The sequence below is a fragment of the Sus scrofa genome, chromosome 7 (genome assembly GCF_054392235.1).
Source record: "Sus scrofa isolate SSC_HxYL_T2T_F1_AM1 chromosome 7, Sscrofa_HxYL_maternal_Yorkshire_Landrace_v2.0, whole genome shotgun sequence".
NCBI lineage: Eukaryota > Metazoa > Chordata > Mammalia > Artiodactyla > Suidae > Sus > Sus scrofa.
Genome location: NC_139389.1, coordinates 89,908,144 through 89,927,003, shown reverse-complemented (window position 1 = coordinate 89,927,003; position 18,860 = coordinate 89,908,144). Strand labels below are relative to the sequence as shown.

The 18,860-nt window shown below is 37.2% G+C and overlaps 2 protein-coding genes across 6 annotated transcripts in view; one reads left to right on the top strand and one right to left on the bottom strand.

Annotated features, from left to right (window-relative positions):
- LOC110261611 (uncharacterized) overlaps window positions 1-18,860 on the top strand; it is a 310,291-nt gene that overhangs the window by 105,057 nt on the left and 186,374 nt on the right. The gene's annotated exons all lie outside the window — the stretch shown is intronic.
- LOC100153913 (olfactory receptor 4F21-like) lies at window positions 8,620-9,561 on the bottom strand. The gene has a single exon (XM_005656324.3). The coding sequence runs from the start codon at window positions 9,559-9,561 to the stop codon at window positions 8,620-8,622; it is 942 nt and encodes a 313-aa protein (XP_005656381.3).

The window sequence follows — 18,860 nt, the reverse complement described above, 5'->3', positions numbered from 1 at the left end:
GATACTTGAGATAATTTCTACGCTCCTAAATTTATTGAGATTTGCTTTGTGTCCCAATATGTGGTCGATTCTTGAGAATGTTCCATGAGCATTTGAGAAGAATGTGTATTCTGCTTTTTTTGGATGTAGTGTCCTGAAGATATCAATGAAGTCTAACTTTTCTATTGTTTCCTTTAGGATCTCTGTTGCTTTATTGGGTTTCTGTCCAGAGGATCTGTCCATTGATGTGAGGGGGATATTTAGGTCTCCTACTATGATTGTATTCTCATCAATATCTCCCTTTATGTCTGTTAATATTTGTTGTATGTATCTGGGTGCTCCTATATTTGGGGCATATATGTTGATGATAGTAACATCCTCTCCTTGGATGGATCCCTTAGTCATTAAATAGTGTCCTTCTTTGTCTTTCTTTATGTCTTTTTTTTAAAGTCTATTTTGTCTGATATGAGCGTTGCGACTCCTGCTTTTCTGTCATGTCTATTGGCGTGAAATATTTTTCCCCACCCTTTCACTTTCAATGTATATGTATCTTTTGTCCTAAGGTGAGTTTTTTGTAGGCAGCATATTGAAGGTTTTTGCCTTTTTATCCACTCAGCCACTCTGTGTCTCTTGATTGGGGCATTCAGTCCATTGACATTTAAGGTGATAATTGATAGATGATTATTTATTGTTGCCATTTGAACCTCGTGTTCCAGTTGATTCTATGGTTCTCCATTCTTCCTTTCTTCTTTTTTTTTTTTTTTGGTTGGATGGTCTCCTGTTATTATCTGCTTGAGTGTATTTTGTTTTTTTCATTTTTTCAAATGCAATATTTGGTTTTGGCTTGTGGTTGCCCTGTTTTTTAAGTATGCTAACGCCTTCCCATAATTGTGTGTTTTAGCCTGATGGTCCTGTAAGTTCAAACACTTCATTACTATATTAAAATTAAGAAGAGAGACATACATATAAACAAAAAGGGTTATTTACCTCTTGACATCCCTTGCCCACATTTTATGGTTTTGATGACTCTTTTTTCTTTTTTTCTTTTTAATTTTATTTTGTTGGAAGCATGTTCATGATTAAATCTGTATGCTGGCTTATTTGAGTGACTGCTCTCTGATTGCAGTTTCCTCAGTCCTAGTTCTTCCTCTTCTTCTTCTTTTTTTTTTTTTTTTTCTTTTCTTTTTTCTTCCCTTTCCTTCCTTTCTTTTTGGTTAGGGAAGCCCTTTCAATATTTCCTTTAACCTGGGTTTTGTGTTGCTGTATTCTTTAAGTTTTTGTTTGTTGGGAAAAATTTTTATTTCCCCTTCTATTTTAAATGATATTCTTGCTGGATAGAGTATTCTAGGTTGCATATTTTTTCCTTTGAGCACTTTAAATATCTCTTGCCATTCCCTCCTGGCCTGTAGTGTTTCTGTAGAGGAATCAGCTGATATTCTTATGGGGGTTCCCTTGTAGGTAACATTCTGTTTTTCTCTTGCTGCCTTGAGGATCCTCTCTTTATCACTAACTTTTGCCATTTTTATTATGATGTGTCTTGGTGTGGGTCTGTTTGGGTTCAGTTTGTTTGGGGCCCTCTGTGCTTCTTGTATCTTGAACCCAGTATCCTTTAGATTTGGGAAGTTTCCATCGATAATTTATTCAAATATATTTTCCATCCCCTTATCTTTTTCTACTCCTTCTGGAATTCCTATTATGCGTAGATGGGCCCACTTTATATTATCCCATAGGTCTCTTATATTGCTTTCCAGTTTTTTGATTCGGTTTTCTGTCTGTTGACCAGATTGAGTGATTTCCATTATTCTATCTTCCATATCACTGATTCGTTCTTCTGCATTATTCATTCTGGTTTTTACTGCCCCTAGTTCAGTTTGCATCTCTGCAAATGAATGTTCTAGTTTTTCTTGGCTCCTCCTTATATTTTCTAGCTCCTTTCTGAGGGTATCTGCATTACTGTTCATATCTTCTCTTAATTCCTTCAGTAGTTTCAGTATTTCTCTTTTGAACTCCAGGTCTGTCTGCCTGCAGAGATCTGTTTCATTGTTGACTGTTTTAGGTGAGTTCTCCTGTTGGTTTGACTGGGAGTGGTTTCTCAGCTTCTTCATCTTGCTTGCTGTTTTCTTTCTCCTGAGGGAGTTGTACTCTCCGTGATCGGGCAGTGTTTGCCTTGTCACTGCTGTGGAATATTTCCTGAGGGCTGGCGTTGTTGGTCAATCTTTTTTGAGACAGTGTGGCTTTTCTGGAGTGTTGATGGGGCTAACAGTGTTTCTTGGAGCAAAGGAGGACTTCCTGAGGGCAGACAGGACTGGGAGGTCCACCCCACGATGGTAGCAGATTTCACTTGGTCATGCAGAGCTTGCTCTGGTGTTTTTAGGCTGTGGGGTTCTTGCAGGGGGTTGGCGGTGTTGGGCAGCTGCTCTTCAGGGGTGCATCACCCCCTGGGGGCTGGAGCAGCTATCTGGGTCACTGAGAACCTAAGAGGCTCTTCCCTAGGGTAGCCCAACTCAGAAGGACAGCCTGAGAATGTAGGCGGATCTTTTCACAGTCTGGCTGAGCTTTTTGCAGCTTTTCTGGGCTGCAGGGGCTCTTCCAGGGGGCTGGTGGTGCTGAGCAGTTATTTCACGGGAGTGGGGCACCCCCTGGGGGCTTGGGCGGGTAGCAGGGCCGTTGGAGATCCAAGAGGCTCCTCCCCAGGGCAGCCTGACTCAGAAAAACCGTCTGAGATCTTTTCCCATCTCGGCCAGGCTTGTTGCAGCTTTTCTGGGCTGCAGGGGGTCCTGCCTGGAGCTGGCAGTCCTATGCAGCTGGTCCACTAGAGCATCCCCTGGGGGCTTGGGCGGGTAGCAGGGCCACTGGAAACCCAAGAGGCTCCTCTCCGGGGCAACCCAACTCAGAAAAACCGTCCGAGAATTAGGCCGATCTATTCACAGCCTGGCTAAGCTTGTTCTAGCTTTTCTGGGCTACAGGCCTTTTCTCAGGGGCTGGTGCTGTTTGGTGCTGCTCTGCGGAAGTGTAGCCCCTCCAAAGGGCAAGCAGGCCTGTGCAGGGACAGCCCCTGTGGTGGTAGGCTTCAGGCAATTGTTGAGGCCAGCCCTCCTGGATGGCAGGCAGCCCCAGGTCTGTGAGAGCAGCGTAAGGTGTGGTGGGGGTGGGGGGAGGGGATGCACTGGGAAGCACAGCTTTCAGCTAGGTAACGGGCCTGTAAGCTTGCTGTGGTGTGGGGGGTATTCTATGGGGACCCACCCCTTCTTCTCTCCCCTCCCCAGCATGGGCGCAGACCAGGCTCTTCTCCCAGGTTCCCTCTGATGAGGCTTTCCACTTCCCCGCCCCTGGAGTATTGCTCCCTTCCTCTGCGACAGCTTTGTTTTGTAGTCTCCCAGGCAGTCTCTGCCCCGTCAAATGGTTTCTAGACCTCCCAAGCAGTTTCCGCTCTGCCCCGCCCCCCTAGCCCGGGGACTAATCTCTGGAGCCGAGGTCTCGGTGCCCAGCCCCCACCCAGGCGTCTCAATATTTGGTGACTGTGCCCGTAGTTCAGATGGTCCCTTGGGTTCTTGATCGGCTTTTCCGTACTCCAACTTATTGCTACACTCTTCTCTGCATCTGGAGATTCCTCCGGTTCATTTGATCTTTCGCCCTGTAGGTGACTTTCCAGGGTGCTGGATCCCTTTCTCCTCCGCAGTTCCCTTTCGGGAGCGCCCGTCCCGCTTGGATTCACCTTCTCTCACTCTCCTCTTTTCTCCCGTTCTGCCCAATAATGTCACGAACTTCTTGCCGTTATTGGAGTTTAGGTTCCTCTGCCAGCGATTGGTTGCTCTTCTGTGCGAGTCATTTATTCTGTAGATGTGCTTTTTTTGTTGTGTTTGTGGGAGAGGGCGAGCGTGTCCCCCTACTCCTCCGCCATCTTGTCCTCCCTCTCCTATTTTTTATTTTTTTTAATTTTATTTTCCCACTGTACAGCAAGGGGGTCAGGTTATCAATATTGTGAAAATGGCCATACTACCCAAAGCAATCTACAGATTCAATGCAATCCCTATCAAATTACCCATGACATTTTTCACAGAACTAGAACAAACAATCCAAACATTTATATGGAACCACAAAAGACCCAGAATCGCCAAAGCAATCCTGAGAAACAAAAACCAAGCAGGAGGCATAACTCTCCCAGACTTCAAGAAATATCACAAAGCCACAGTCATCAAAACAGTGTGGTACTGGTACCAAAACAGATAGACAGACCAATGGAACAGAATAGAGAATCCGGAAATAAACCCTGACACCTATGGTCAATTAATTTTTGGTCTTATTTCAATTGCTTTGGGAGGCTGACCTGAGAAAATATTCATGATGTTGATGTCAGAGAGTGTTTTGCCTATGTTCTCTTCTAGGATTTTGATGGTGTCCTGTCATATATTTAAGTCTTTCAGCCATTTTGAGTTTATTTTTGTGCATGGTGTGAGGGTGTGTCCTAGTTTCATTGCTTTGCAAGCAGCTGTCCAGAATTCCCAGCAATGCTTGCTGAATAGACTTTCCTTTTCCCATTTTATGTTCTTGCCTCCCTTGTCAAAGATTAATTGACCAAAGGTGTCAGGATTTATTTCCAGATTCTCTCTTCTATTCCATTGGTCTGTCTGTCTGTTTTGATACCAGTACCACACTGTCTTGATGACTGTGGCTTGGTAGTATTTCTTGAAGTCTGGGAAAGTTATGCTTCCTGCTTGGTTTTTGTTTCTCAGTATTGCTTTTGTGATTCTGGGTCTTTTGTGGTTCCATATAAATGTTTGGATTGTTTGTTCTAGTTCTGTGAAAAATGTCATGGGTAATTTGATAGGGATTGCATTGAATCTGTAGATTGCTTTGGGTAGGATGGCCATTTTCACAATATTGATTTTTCCAATCCAGGAACATGGAATATCTTTCCATTTCTTTACATCTTCTTTGATTTCTTTGATTATAGTTTTATAGTTCTCAGTGTATAAGTCCTTTACTTCCTTGGTCAGGTGTATTCCGAGGTATTTGATTTTGTGAGGTGCAATTTTAAAAGGTATTGTATGTTTGTATTCCTTTTCTAACGTTTCTTTGCTGGTATACAGAAATGCGACTGACTTCTCAATGTTAATCTTATATCCTGCTACTTTGCTGATTTTATTAATCAGTTCAAGTAGTTTTTGGGTTGAGTCTTTAGTGTTTTCTATGTATAGTATCATATCATCTGTGTACAGTGACAGTTTTATCTCTTCTCTTCCTATATGGATGCCTTTTATATCTTCTGTTTGCCTAATTGCTGTGGCTAGGACTTCCAAAATGATGTTGAAGAGCAGTGGTGAGAGTGGGCATCCCTGTCTTGTTCCAGATTTGAGTGAGTAGGCTTTTAGTTTTTCCCCATTGAGCATTATATTTGCTGTGGGTTTCTCATAAATGGCTTTGATTATGTTCAGGAATGTTCCCTCTATACCCACTTTGGCGAGGGTCTTGATCATGAATGGATGTTGGACTTTGTCAAATTCTACTTGAAGAGGTAGAGGTAGAGAAATTAATTAAGAAGTGAAAAGAAGACAGAAAGGGGAAGGAATGTCTTCTGTGACCTTCGATCAAATGTAAAGCAGGAGTTCAAACACTGTGACAAATTAATCATTTTGCTAATTTTTAATTCTTTGTTGAGTTTATTTATTTAATGATAAATGTTTATCGAGCATTTTCTAACTGTTGTTACTGAAGTTATAGCAGTAAAATGATGGATGCAGCATCTCCTCTCATGGAACTTACAATGTAATGAGGAAGACACACATTGGATACAAAATTATGAGTGTAATTAATGTTACAAAAGTGGTCATAGGATGTGTTATAATAATAATACACAATGAAAGGAAAGTTCCAAGACCCATGTTCTGGAAATTTGTCCCTGGTAAAATGGTGTTGAAACTGAGATTTGAAGAATGAATAGATATTAATAAGTGAAGCATGATGGACAGTGTTTCGGGCAGAATGATTAGCCAGTGCAGAGCCTCAGAGATGATAGTTTGAATTTTAGGGGCAGGTAAAGCAAACAAACAAACACCACCAAGTTGGCCGTGGAATTTCAGGGACAGAGCATGTTGTTCTCTGAAGCTGGAGAGGGGAATGTGATCCGCTGATAACCTGACCAACTTTGAAAGGAAGTTAGTATTTTAATTTAAGTGATGCCACTGCAAATATAGGAGGGTCTTAGGCAAAAAATCACATGTTTATACTTTAAAAAGAAATCTGTTATACTGAAGATAATGGGAATTAAAGGAAATAAGATTTGAAGTGTGAAAACAATGCAGTTGACTTAATATTCTGTTCCAAAATGACATGTGAAGACGTCACAAAATGGAGGCATTGCAGAAGAAAATAAGGGGACATATTTAATAGGTTTTATAAGGTGGAATTAGTAGGACTTGTGGATGTATTGAATACTGAGGATCAGAGAGAGGCAGGCGTCCATTATTTATTACTCCATATTTGGGATTGAACAACTGGGTAAGTATTGGTGCCGTTTATTGCGACTGAGGACCTTGAAAGAAAAGAAGATTTGAGGAGACAAATAGTTTATTTTTAGACTTGTTGATAGGGAGCTAACTCTGAAGCATCCAAGTAAGTAGGCAGTTAAATATATGGATTAGGAACTCAAGAAATAGTACCCTAGCTTTGCGAGCCCCTAGCTAAAAGCTGGACATAGTAATTAAGGCCATGGGAATGGATGCCACCTGGGGACAAAATATAAAGTGAGTAAAGGCCAAAGATGCAATTCTGAGCAATGCTAAATTTGTTGATTGAGTGGATGAGTGGAATTCAACAAACAGATATTGGAAAGGAATATCCAAGAGGTTGGAGGAAAACCAGGAGATTGTAGTGTTTCAGAAGTCAAGTAAAGTATTTGAACAAGCGAGTTATCAGCAATAATTAAGTAAAAAAGAAGTTCCTCTCCAGATGACTAATAAAACATTAAAAAGAACTGTTATTGACTTATTTATACAGAGAAAACCAAAGATATTATTGCAACATTCCTGGAGAAACATAGGCCAAAAAAAAAATAGTCATTAGTTTTTTCAGTTGAGCAGATTTTATTTATCGAATGGTAGAAACAAATACATGAAAAAGTTACATGTAACTTTAATAAAGCCTTTGTTCCAGATGTAGAAATCCTCAGTTAAAATGAATATGGCTCACCAATTTTGACTTTACGTTTATCCAAGGCTATCAAACACAAATACGTAAACTCTTGGAGGACCAAGTGTATTCAAGAAAAACAACACCAACTGTATTCAAGAAAAACAAGACCTCTAAACACATAGCCTTGGGTGATTAGTTCCCAAGGAATAATCTATGCCTATTTCTATGCCTTTTAAAATAACAAATCAGGATGATTGAATATTAGAATGTCTTTTCTTTTTTTTTTGTAGAGGTGGGGGAAGTAGGTTCTTTTTTTATTTTTAATTTTTTTATTGTTATTTCTCCAATACGGTTTTTTTTCTACTGTACAGCATGGTGACCCAGTTACATATACCATGTATACATTCTTTTTTCTCACATTATCAGGCTTCATCATAAGTGACTAGATGTAGTTCTCCATGCTACACAGCAGGATCTCATTGCTAATCCATTCCAAATGCAATACTTTGCATCTATTAACCCCAAGCTCCTAATCCATTCCACTCCCTCCCCCTCCTTCATTATCAAAATAACAGAGAAGCAGAAAAGTTGCAAAAATATCTGGTCTGTATTTATCTAAAGTATTGATAGTGTTTAAATAAATTCTTTATGTGTCATCACTCAAGTCTAAACACAAAACTGAAAGCAGCATCCTAAACTGAAAAAAAATCAAGGCACAGGCAAGTTTGAGTTCAAGGCTTAACATAAGTAATGCATAGTTGACTTTATTCTTATTCTAATTTAAACTAAAATTAAAATAGAGGGAGCTCCTGCTGTGGCACAGTGGGTTAAGAATCCAACTGCAGTGGCTCAGGTCGCTGCAGAGGTGCGTGTTCAATCCCATACCTGGCACAGTGGGTTGAAGGGTCCACTGTTGCCACAGCTGCATTTTAGATCTCAGCTGCAGCTTGGATTCAATCCCTGACCTAGGAACTTTCATATGCTGGGAATGTGGCCATAAAATTTTAAAAAATAATAAAAATAAAATAAGATTGAAATAGAAAATTTGAAAATATACTTTATTGACATTTGATTTACCTATACTCACATCTTATCTATTGAATCCAGAAGCTTACTATGAGACAAGTTTATCAATTTTTGAGGTATTTATTTATAATTGAGAGTAATTATAATTAACAAGTCCCAGAAAATGTCACTTAGAAAATAGTATTTGAATATTAAGCTTACACCTAGAAATCAGCTCAGTTTTCTCTTCTCATCTCTCTTCTCCATGAAGGTAGATGAAGTCAGTTTATTCTGTGTGATTGCAAAATAAATTCCCCTCTGATTTGACAGTCAGTTTCTACAGATGCATTTTTGTTGACCTCCTCTCCAAATAGTAGAGACAAGTACAATGGTACTTCTTACCATAGTAGAGAGAAGTACAATGGTACTTCTTGTGAAGTCAGTCACATGGCTCTCAGTGTTTTTGGTGAGCCTGAAGCATCTTGTTCTCTAGATCTCCTCCATTTATTGTGAGATCCCCCTGTAACCTGAAATCTGTTTGCCCAGTCTTTTCATGGCAACTCTCATGTCTTTGTTTCTTAATGTGTAGATGGCAGGATTCAAGACAGGGGTGATGGCAAAGTCAACAATGAAAAAATACTTATCCAGTGATGTTGTAGGGAAAGGCCATACATAGAGAAACATACATGGCATAAAAAACAAAATTACTACAGTGATGTGAGCTGACAGTGTGACAAAAGCTTTGGATAAGTCTCCTGAAGAACGTTTCCAGACAGTAACCAAAATGAAAATGTAGGATATAATTAAAGAGAAGAAGGTAGCCATTGATATAAACCCACTGTTAGCAATTATTACAAACTCTAGCTTGTAAGTGTCTACACAAGCAAGTTTCATAATCCGAGGAAAATCACAATAAAAACTATCTACTTTATCAGGCCCACAAAAAGGCAAGTTTATGACAAAAACAAACTGAGATACAGCATGGATTATTTCCACCATCCAGGCAGCCACTACAAAAGAAACACACATTTTGCGGCTCATAACTGACAGGTAGTGGAGAGGCTTACAGATTGCAGTATATCTGTCATATGCCATGGCTATAAGCAACACCATCTCAACTCCACCCATGACATGAATAAAAAATATCTGTGTCATGCATTTTGGAAAAGAAATAACATTGCAGTTTGTTAAAAGATCAGAGATCATTTTGGGCACTGTGGTAGAGGAAAGACCTAGATCAAGAAGAGAGAGATTGGCCAATAGGAAGTACATGGGAGAGTGTAAGTGAGAGTCAATAATTACCGTGAACACAATGAAGAGGTTTCCCAGGATAATTCCCACGTAGAACACAAGGAAGAACCAAAAGAGAAAAAGATTCATCTCCCATGAATTTGAAAGTCCAATTAATACAAATTCAGATACCACAGAGTAATTTACTCTGTCCATTGACTCAACCAGCAGAAAAGAAGCTGAAGTTCTCTGAAGGCAGACAATAAGAAGGAATTGCAAAATACATTTATCAAACTTTATTACATCGTTTGCCCATAAATGATTCTGTGGAAAATATGTTGCAAGTACCAAAATGTGAAGTTAGAAAACATAAAGAGAGGGCAAGTGAAAATATAAATGAAAAAAATAAGTGAAATAATCAAAGTTAGACCAGAGAGATAAGGAAAGAATATCTGGGAATATGGGAGGTAATGTGGAGGAATTGGGAACAGAGAGTAACATTTTCCTATCAGAAAGTTCCTTAACCAAGCTTGTGCAATAATTCTGGCTTCTTCAGTCTTGTTTGTATAAATTTAAAGTAACATCTTCCATATCATGAATAATCAGTCATATTTGTAGTAGTGTTCAAATTCTTAATCACATTTGTCCACATATACTCTAGGAGAATGTACTCTCTGATTATTCTTTTATTTCATGCTTGAGAACTCTTGGGCATTAATCACAGATAGAGCACCAACTGATGAGTGAATGAATGTTGAACCTAAGAGGAATGGTAGCATAAGATGAAATGGCTTACTTCTCTGATTGTTTCCAATACTTATGATTGCAACCAGTCACTTGGGGACTTAAGATGCACTTTAAATCAAGGGAAGGTCCAAATTCCAAAGAAGGAGGATCAGCAGACTCCAAAAGAGGGGTTCTCAGTATTCTGCTAGAATTGAGAGAGATTTTATTCATTGAGAACTCTGTTCTAGCATTAATGTCTGGCAGTTTGAACATGAAAGTGAGAAATCCATGATGTCTTCACTGAAACAGAACATTAATTGTAACACACTAAGAGCATGAAAAAGTTACAGGGCATGAAGTTCATGAGAGCTTGTCTTCAAATAATTGAAGCTTAGTTCCACTGAAATGCTATTTCAGCATTTTAGATGAGTAAAATTGCTGCCAACAATTTTTTTTTTTGCTACCAATAGGTTTTTAGGAGAGAATATGTATTATCACTATAAATAAATAGAATGTTTGAAAATGTCTATCCATAACATATATTTGAATCCATTCATTATCTAATCTAAAGAGGAAAAATAGAAGTACATTTAAGAGAAGATATGAACAGGTATGTTAAAAGAGGAAGTTGATAAGATTGGTACCAAAATGAATGTGGTCATTAAAAATGATGCAAATTTAGACTTGTTGACATGTCCACTAAATTATTAAGTGACAAAAGTTGGTTATAAGTGAGTGTCTTATGTGATGTACTCTTGATATGCATACACTGCAAAAATGTCTAAGTATATGTATTAACATCTCAAGAAAATCCCTTTGGATAATGACATTTTAGGTAATTTTAATATTAAAAAGTTTGAACATTTATATTTTTTCTTTTTCTTTTTCGGCCATACATTTGCAATAAAACATGTGGAAAGCAAATGAAAGGAAAACAGCAGGAGAGAAAGATGGGGAAGAAAAAGAAAATCACTGTGAGATTTATGGAGAGAGTGAAGTATGCCTATATGTGATAGTTAGGGGTAAATTATTATTTTTAACACTAGTTTCATAATTTTATTAGCCCTGGCTAAACAACCATTTCTTTGTGAATGAATGACAATTACCAGGTGTACTATGAAGAAAACCTGGGTGTTTTTTGCCAAACTTGACCAGATGTATACATAATTCCTCGCCTAGGGAATAATTAATATATGTGACATTTTGTAGAATCCTGCCATGTCTGTTGTTTGGAATAGACAAATCATATTCTGAGACTAGTAGGAAAACACTGATAGAAGCCACCCCTTTAGCTTACCAGCTAAATTTTACTCTTTATAGTATTCCCTAATATTTTCTAAGACAGATAAGACTGATCTAAGAAATATGTCTAAAGAGAAAAGCTAAACTTATGTGATGAAATCAGACTTATTCATAATTCTGTGTACTGCTGTGTTGTGCTGATTAATCCCTGAACAAGATCCTATCTTCTGTTCAAGGCTTATCAGGAATTGGTTCTGGCATTTAGAACTCTGAAATACTGATTTGATGTGTAGAACAGGAGGAAAGATTGTTTTCAAACCAGTGAAAAATATTTAGTTCTTTTGCTTTCTCAAAAAAAACATTAAGGAAACAGAAATTCTCCAGAGGCAGAGTCTCATAAGAGTTGCTATCCCTCCTGGATATTTTGGCTTTAACATTTAGAACATGGGGACCTTTTCAAGTAGGTAATGCAAAAAACCAGATAGAATGTCGGTCTTCTGAATTTAGTGATTGAAAATTCCCTCTCCTCTAAGGGGCCAATTGCAATTATAACCACCTTAAGACTGAACACACAAAGTAGAGCTGTTCAAAACTCATTTTGCTAATGTCCTCTTCACTGATGTGCCATATTCATTAATTTTTCTCTTAATTTATAATCTTAACCACATTAGCTCCCTGGTTATAGAGGTCTTTTTCAGAACTAACAGGTACCAGTTCTATGAAGCTGTGTTCATTCTTCTCCTTTTAATTCTTGAGCCATTCATTGGTTAATATCATCAAATGCTTTATCAAATACACCAAGTGGAGGGAATTGATGGACCCCAGTATTCCCTATATGAGGACAGAGAATCATTGCCGTTGAAGCATGTATGGGAATGGAATGGGCATCATAATTTTCAGTCCTTTCAGTAATATCTCTGTCTTCAGGTATAAAATATAATGTAATAATTTAAATCATGAGAATAGTATCGAAAGCATTGGAATAATTGGAGACAGAAAGAAAAAAAAGTGGGAGAAAAATATGAGAGCGATTGCTGTGATACTGCTCAACATTACAAGAATTTTTATGACCTACCTCTTCTCTTTGAAGTTGTACAGCAGCATTTGTAGAAACTCAATAATTTTGATGTCTAGTTTGTAGTGTAATAACCTTTAGAACAGAAATATATAAGTTTCTTCCCAGTGAGAATACAGGTAATTAGTAGTACTAGGTGTCGGTGACCCACTGACTCTAAGATCTCTAATAACCAGCCTTTTATTGATTTCTCCTGGGAACCAGGTCTACAAATCATGCTAATTTTCTCAAGAGAAAAAAAAAAAAAGTCAGAAGTTACTGGATGACGAGAAGTATCAAAAGAAAGAAGATGTAAGAATATCTCCTATATATTGGGAGAAATAATGTGCTGGGTGGGTAAGAAATAAATACCATTTAGAATAGAAAATGTCAATCTACGAGCTTGCTTAGAATTACTGAGGTGAGGAAGAGTGAGTCGTCATCCATAATTGTTGCTGGTATTCTCATTGATGGAGTGGGAAGGAATGAGTCCTATGTATCAATATTTTTTTTTTCCAGAAACAAGCAAGAGGCTTTATGTAAGGGAGGCATTCCTATAAGCTTTCTTGATTTATTTTCATTCAATACTTTGTATTAAATGACATACAGATGGCTAACAAGCATAAGGAAAAATGATCAAGATTACTAATCATCAGGGAAATGCAAATCAAAACCACAAAGATAATCACTTCACACTTGTCAGAATGTCTATCATCAAAAAGACATGAAATAGCAAATGTTGGCAAGAATGTGGAGGAGAGGGAATTCATGTGCACTGTTTGTGGGATGTAAGTTTGTGCACCCTCTATGAAAAACGTTATGGAATTTCCTCAAAAAATTAAAACCAGAATTATCGTATAATCAATCCATCAGTTTCATTTTGGGGAATATAACCAAAGGAAACAAAAACACTAATTCAAAGTTATCTGCACCCTCACATTCATAAGTAGCATTTTTTATAGTGATGAAGACATGGAAACAACCTAAGTGTCCATTGATGGATGGATGGATAAAGAAGTTGTGGTACATATAGTTGGCTCTTCATATCTGGGGTTTCAACTCTGTGGATTCAACCAACCACAGATAAAAATATTGAAACCAATTCTAGAGACTTCTATAAAACAAAACTTCAGTTTGCCATATGCTGGCATCTATTTACATAGCATATACATCCTATTAGCTGTAAGTAATCTAAGAGATTTAAATACAGAAGATTTAAAGTGTATAAAAGTACATGCATAGGTTATATACAAATACTACCCCATTTGTATAAGAGACTTTAGCATCGTTGGGTTTGGGGATCTGTAGTGGAATCCTGGAACTAATCCCCTGTGGATGCCAAGATACAAGTATTGCTGAAACCCTACCAATTAAGTCTCAGAAGCAGAGTTTTGGGTGAAGCAGAACAACTTTATTGCTTTGCCAGGCAAAGCAGGCTAATGTCCTCAAAATCGTGTCTTCCCTTGAGAGGGACTATTAAGGGGTCTTATGGATTTAGCTTGAAAAACAGGGCTGTTGATAAGGAATAGGGCTCCCGCATTCTTCTCCCTCCATAGAGCATTTCAAAGTCATCAAGGCGAGCATCAGGTGGTCCAGTGATGGTTTCTGGTGATCTTCAGGGTTACCACACTTTGACCTTTTCTCTTGGGTGAAGGTTTCATACAAAGGAAGGGACTGTTAGGGAGTGTTGGAAAGGAAAATACCAGGCACACAATATAACTCCAACTAGAAAATAGTCATTAGTAAACACACAAACAACAACAACAACAAAACAATTAAGCAGGGAAGAAATTATTTGTGAAAAGCCAGTTTAAGTTAGTGGGGCAAGGAAAGGCTTAATTTAATGGAGACAGTTTTAACAAGTTTTTAGCTTAACAGTATTTCCTAATCATTCACTCTTGAGTCAGCCTTTTGAGCTAAGTAAGGAGAGGCTTGGGAGGCTAAAGGAGAGGCTGTTTGGGTTAACGGATGCAAACTGTTCCTCTTGGAATGGATTTACAATGAGATCCTGCTGTGTAGCACTCAGAACTATGTCTAGATACTTACTTCGCAGCACGACAATGGGAGAAAAAATTGTGTATACATGTATGTGTAACTGGGTCCCTATGCTGTACAGTGGAGAAAAAAAAAACAATAAAATAAATAAAATAAAATCTGGAAAAAAAAAAACACACTCACAAGGACACAGGGACTTGTAGACAGTTTCACAAAGTGTATATACAATGGGGTATCATTCAACCATGAAACACAAGAAAATTTTATCACTTGAAACAACATGTATGGAAGGTAAAGGCATTATACTGGGTGAAATAAGAGAAGACACATATTGTATGATCTCACTTATATGTGAAACCAAAAAAAAAAAAAAATCAAGTTATAACAAAAGAGATCAGATTTGTGGTTACCATAGTTAGTGGAGTGATGGGAAGAGAGAACTGGAGAAACATGGTTAAAAAGCCAAAACTTCCAATATATGATTAGTAAGTAGTAGGGATATAATGTAAAACATTATGACTATAGTTAACTGCTGTATGGTATATAGAAAAGCTAACAGAGTAAATCCTGAGTTTTCATCACAAGGAGAAATTAGTGTTTCTTTTTGTTTTGTTGTGTCTAGATGAGATGATAGAAGTTAACTAAACCTACTATGGAAATCATTTCAAAAATGCATAAATCAAACCATCATGCTATACACTAGTGATGTATGTTAAATATTTCTGGAAAAATATTTTGTATTTTACTTTTAATAATACATGTATTTTAATTATTTTTAGAAGGTAACATTGGCTTATAAGATCATATATTTTGTGTGTAAAAATTATATTTCTACCTTTGTATACTCCACAGCATGCTCAGCACCAAAGATTTAGTCTTCATCCATCACCATAAACTTGATCCCATTCACCCATTTTGCCCTCCTGATGACCTTTCCCTTTTGATAATCACTGCTTTGTTCTTTTTATCTAAGTGTTAGTTTTTGTGTGGTTTGTCTTGTTCACTTAAAAATTTTATTATTATTATTATTATTTTTAATATCCCACATATGAGTGAAATCCTATGGTGTTTGTCCTTCTTTGTCTTTGTTATTTTACTGAGCATAATACCCTCAAGGTCCAAAGTCCATCCATGTCATCACAAATGGATGGGGAGTATCACATTGTGTGTATATATATTGTGTCTTCTTTATCCATTCTTCTATTGATGGACACTTGAGTTGCTTCCATATCTTGGTTATTATATTTAAAACTGCAGTGAACATTGAGAGGATTTTCTTCTTTTTTCTGTTTAATTTTTTTCCATTGTAGCTGGTTTACAATGGCCTGTCAATTTTCAACTGTACAGAAAGGTGATGTAGTCACACATACGTAGATACATTCTTTTTTCTCACATTATCACACTCCATCATAAGTGACTAGATATCCCAGTGCTAGAGAGGCTTTTCTAATTAGTGTCCTTTTTTTCCTTTGGATACATACTTGTAAGTAGAATTGATAGATCATGTGACCTGAAGAATTTTGTATTTTTAGCTTATTAAGTATTAGCTCAGTTTCCATTTATTATATATAGGCCTACTGGATTGTCTATTTCTTCTTTTTTTTTTTTTTTTTTTTTTTTTTTTTTTTGTCTTTTTTTTTTTTTTTTTGTTGTTGTTGTTGTTGTTGTTATTGTTGCTATTTCTTGGGCCGCTCCCGCGGCATATGGAGGTTCCCAGGCTAGGGGCTGAATCGGAGCTGTAGCCACCGGCCTACACCAGAGCCACAGCAACGCGGGATCCGAGCCGCGTCTGCAACCTACACCACAGCTCACGGCAACGCCGGATCGTTAACCCACTGAGCAAGGGCAGGGATCGAACCCGCAACCTCATGGTTCCTAGTCGGATTCGTTAACCACTGCTCCATGACGGGAACTCCCTGTCTATTTCTTCTTGTGTGAGTTTGGCCAGTTGTGACTTTCATGAAATTTGGTCCATTTCTACTAGGTTATCAAGGTTGTGGGCATAGTATTTATTATTTGTTAATGTCTGTGGGATCTATAGTGATATTCTCTTTTAAATTGAGGATATGAGTAATTTGTGTACTCTCCCTTTCTTAGTTAGCATTACTAGAAACTTATCAATTTTATTGATCTTTTTAAGGAACAAATTTTGGTTTCATCAATTTTCTCTATTTTCAATTTCATTGATTTTTGCTCTTATATTTATTTATTTTATTATGTTTTTGTTAGGTTTGCCTTGCTTCTCCCTCCTTCAGTTTCTTAAGGTGGAAACTTTGATTTTAGATATTTCTTCTTTTCTAATACATTTATTCAATGCCATAAATTTCCTTGTAATCACTGCTCTCACTGTCTCATGAATTTTTGATAAGTTGTATTTTTATTTTCATTTTGTTGAAATATTTTTAAAACATTATCTTGAGACTTATTCTTTGTCTATGTGTTATTTAGAAATGTGTTGTATAATATCCATATATTTTGGGATTTTTAAGTTATCTCTCTGTTATTGAGTTTTAGTTTCATTCCTTATGATCTGAAAGCAGACAGTGTATGATTTCTCTAATTTTAAATTTGCTAGAGTATGTTCTATGGACCAAATTGTGGTCTATCTTTGTAATGCTTCAAGTGATCTTGAGAAGAATTGACAATCTACAGATGTCAATTATATCCATTTAATCGACAGTGTTTCTTTTTCTTTGTCTTTTGTCTTTTTAGGGCTACACCCGCGGCATATGAGGGTTCCCAGGCTAGGGGTGTAATAGGAGCTGTAGCTGCTGGCCTGTACCACAGCCACAGCAATGCCAGATCCGAGCCACATTTGTGACCTACACCACACTCATGGCAATGCCGGATCTTTAACCCACTAAGCGAGGCCAGGGATCGAACCCGGCAACCTCAGGATTCCTAATCAGATTCATTTCCACTGCTCCATGATGGGAACTCCCTGACGGTGTTTTTAAAGTTCAATTCTATCCTTACCGTTTTTCTGCCTGTTGGATCTGTCCATTTCTGAGAGAGGGGTATTTAAGTCTCCAACTATGATAGTGGATTCATCTATTTTTCCTTGCAGTTCTATCAATTCTTGCCTCATGTAGATTCATGCTCTGTTTTTAGTTTCACACATTTTAAAAATTGTTACAAAATCTTGAAGAATGGACCCCCTTATCTTTATGTAATACCTTTTTTTATCCCTGATAACTTTCCTTACTTTACAGTCTACTCTTTCTGAAATTAATAGAGCTACTCCTGCTTTCCTTTGATATGTGCTAGTGTGGTATATTTTTCTCCATCCATTTGTTTTTAATCTATATGTGTTTTTATATTTAAAGTGGACTTCTTGTAGACAACATATAGTTAGATTGTGTTTTTTGATCCACTCTGGCAATCTCTGTCTTTTAACTAATGCATTTAAACTATGACATTCAAAGTGTTTATTTATATAATAGATTAATATCTGCCATATTTGTTATAGTTTTCTATTTTTGACCCTTGTTCTTTGTTTTTACTTTTGTCTTCCACCTTTTATTCTCCTATCTTTGTTTTAATTGAGCATTTTATATGATTCCATTTACCTTCTTTCTTAGTATACCATTTATACCTCTTTTTTGGTTTGTTCAAATGAATAATTACTTGTAATTATTTTTATCCACCTTTGTTTTGAGAAGCAACCTTTATTATAAGATAAAACATAGATCTCTTGTGGGCTTACTTTACCATTCCAATGATAGTATCATTATTATGAATATACATTTAATATCACAGATTTCCTGCCTTAAATCCTTCCTAGTTGCTAATTTATTAGTTTCTGGAGGTGATATTTGATTTCCTTCCTCCATTTCATAACATGTGGGTTAGTTTTTCTATCTTCTGTTTTATGTATTTAGGAAAAGCAAAAATAACAATTAAACTAGCACTTTGCTGGTAATTGTCAAATGACTATAGTCTGTGATATTTATATTCACAAGTGTGGGTCAGTTTTATAATTGCTGTATAACTGTGACATTGTCACTTAAAATGGATAGTGGTTAGTTACACTCGGGGCCATGGTGAGATGTGATATCATTGTTCCTTTAACCAGAAGAAAGCAAGAAGAAAGGCACATATACTTCTTATTTATGTTCCTTATCTTACTGTACTCCAAGATTAGTATTAAATAGCAGAGTTGATAATCTGGATCAGGGACTTCAGTGCTTCCACAAATGATCCATGAATGAAGAAGTTATAAATAGCAAATAGGAAGTCTCTCTGTGGTTTTTCTCTTGTACAGTGAGCCCATGAATTAAATAATTTTAAATGGCCAGAATGAAGCCATTCCCTGGGTTCTTTCAGCATGGTCTCTTCTCACTAAGCCAGTTATAGCTACAGCCACTGTTAAATGTTTGAGCTTTCAGAACCACATATGAGTGGATGCTCAGTGCTCGATATAGTTTCATACATTTAGGCATTTATTCAGCAACTTGATGGCAAGTTATTTACATTGGATCCCTCCAATGCTGGAAAA

Bases quoted from the DNA above. Each gene is read 5' to 3' on its own strand.
- LOC100153913 (XM_005656324.3), bottom strand. From the start codon at position 9,561: ATGGACAGAGTAAATTACTCTGTGGTATCTGAATTTGTATTAATTGGA.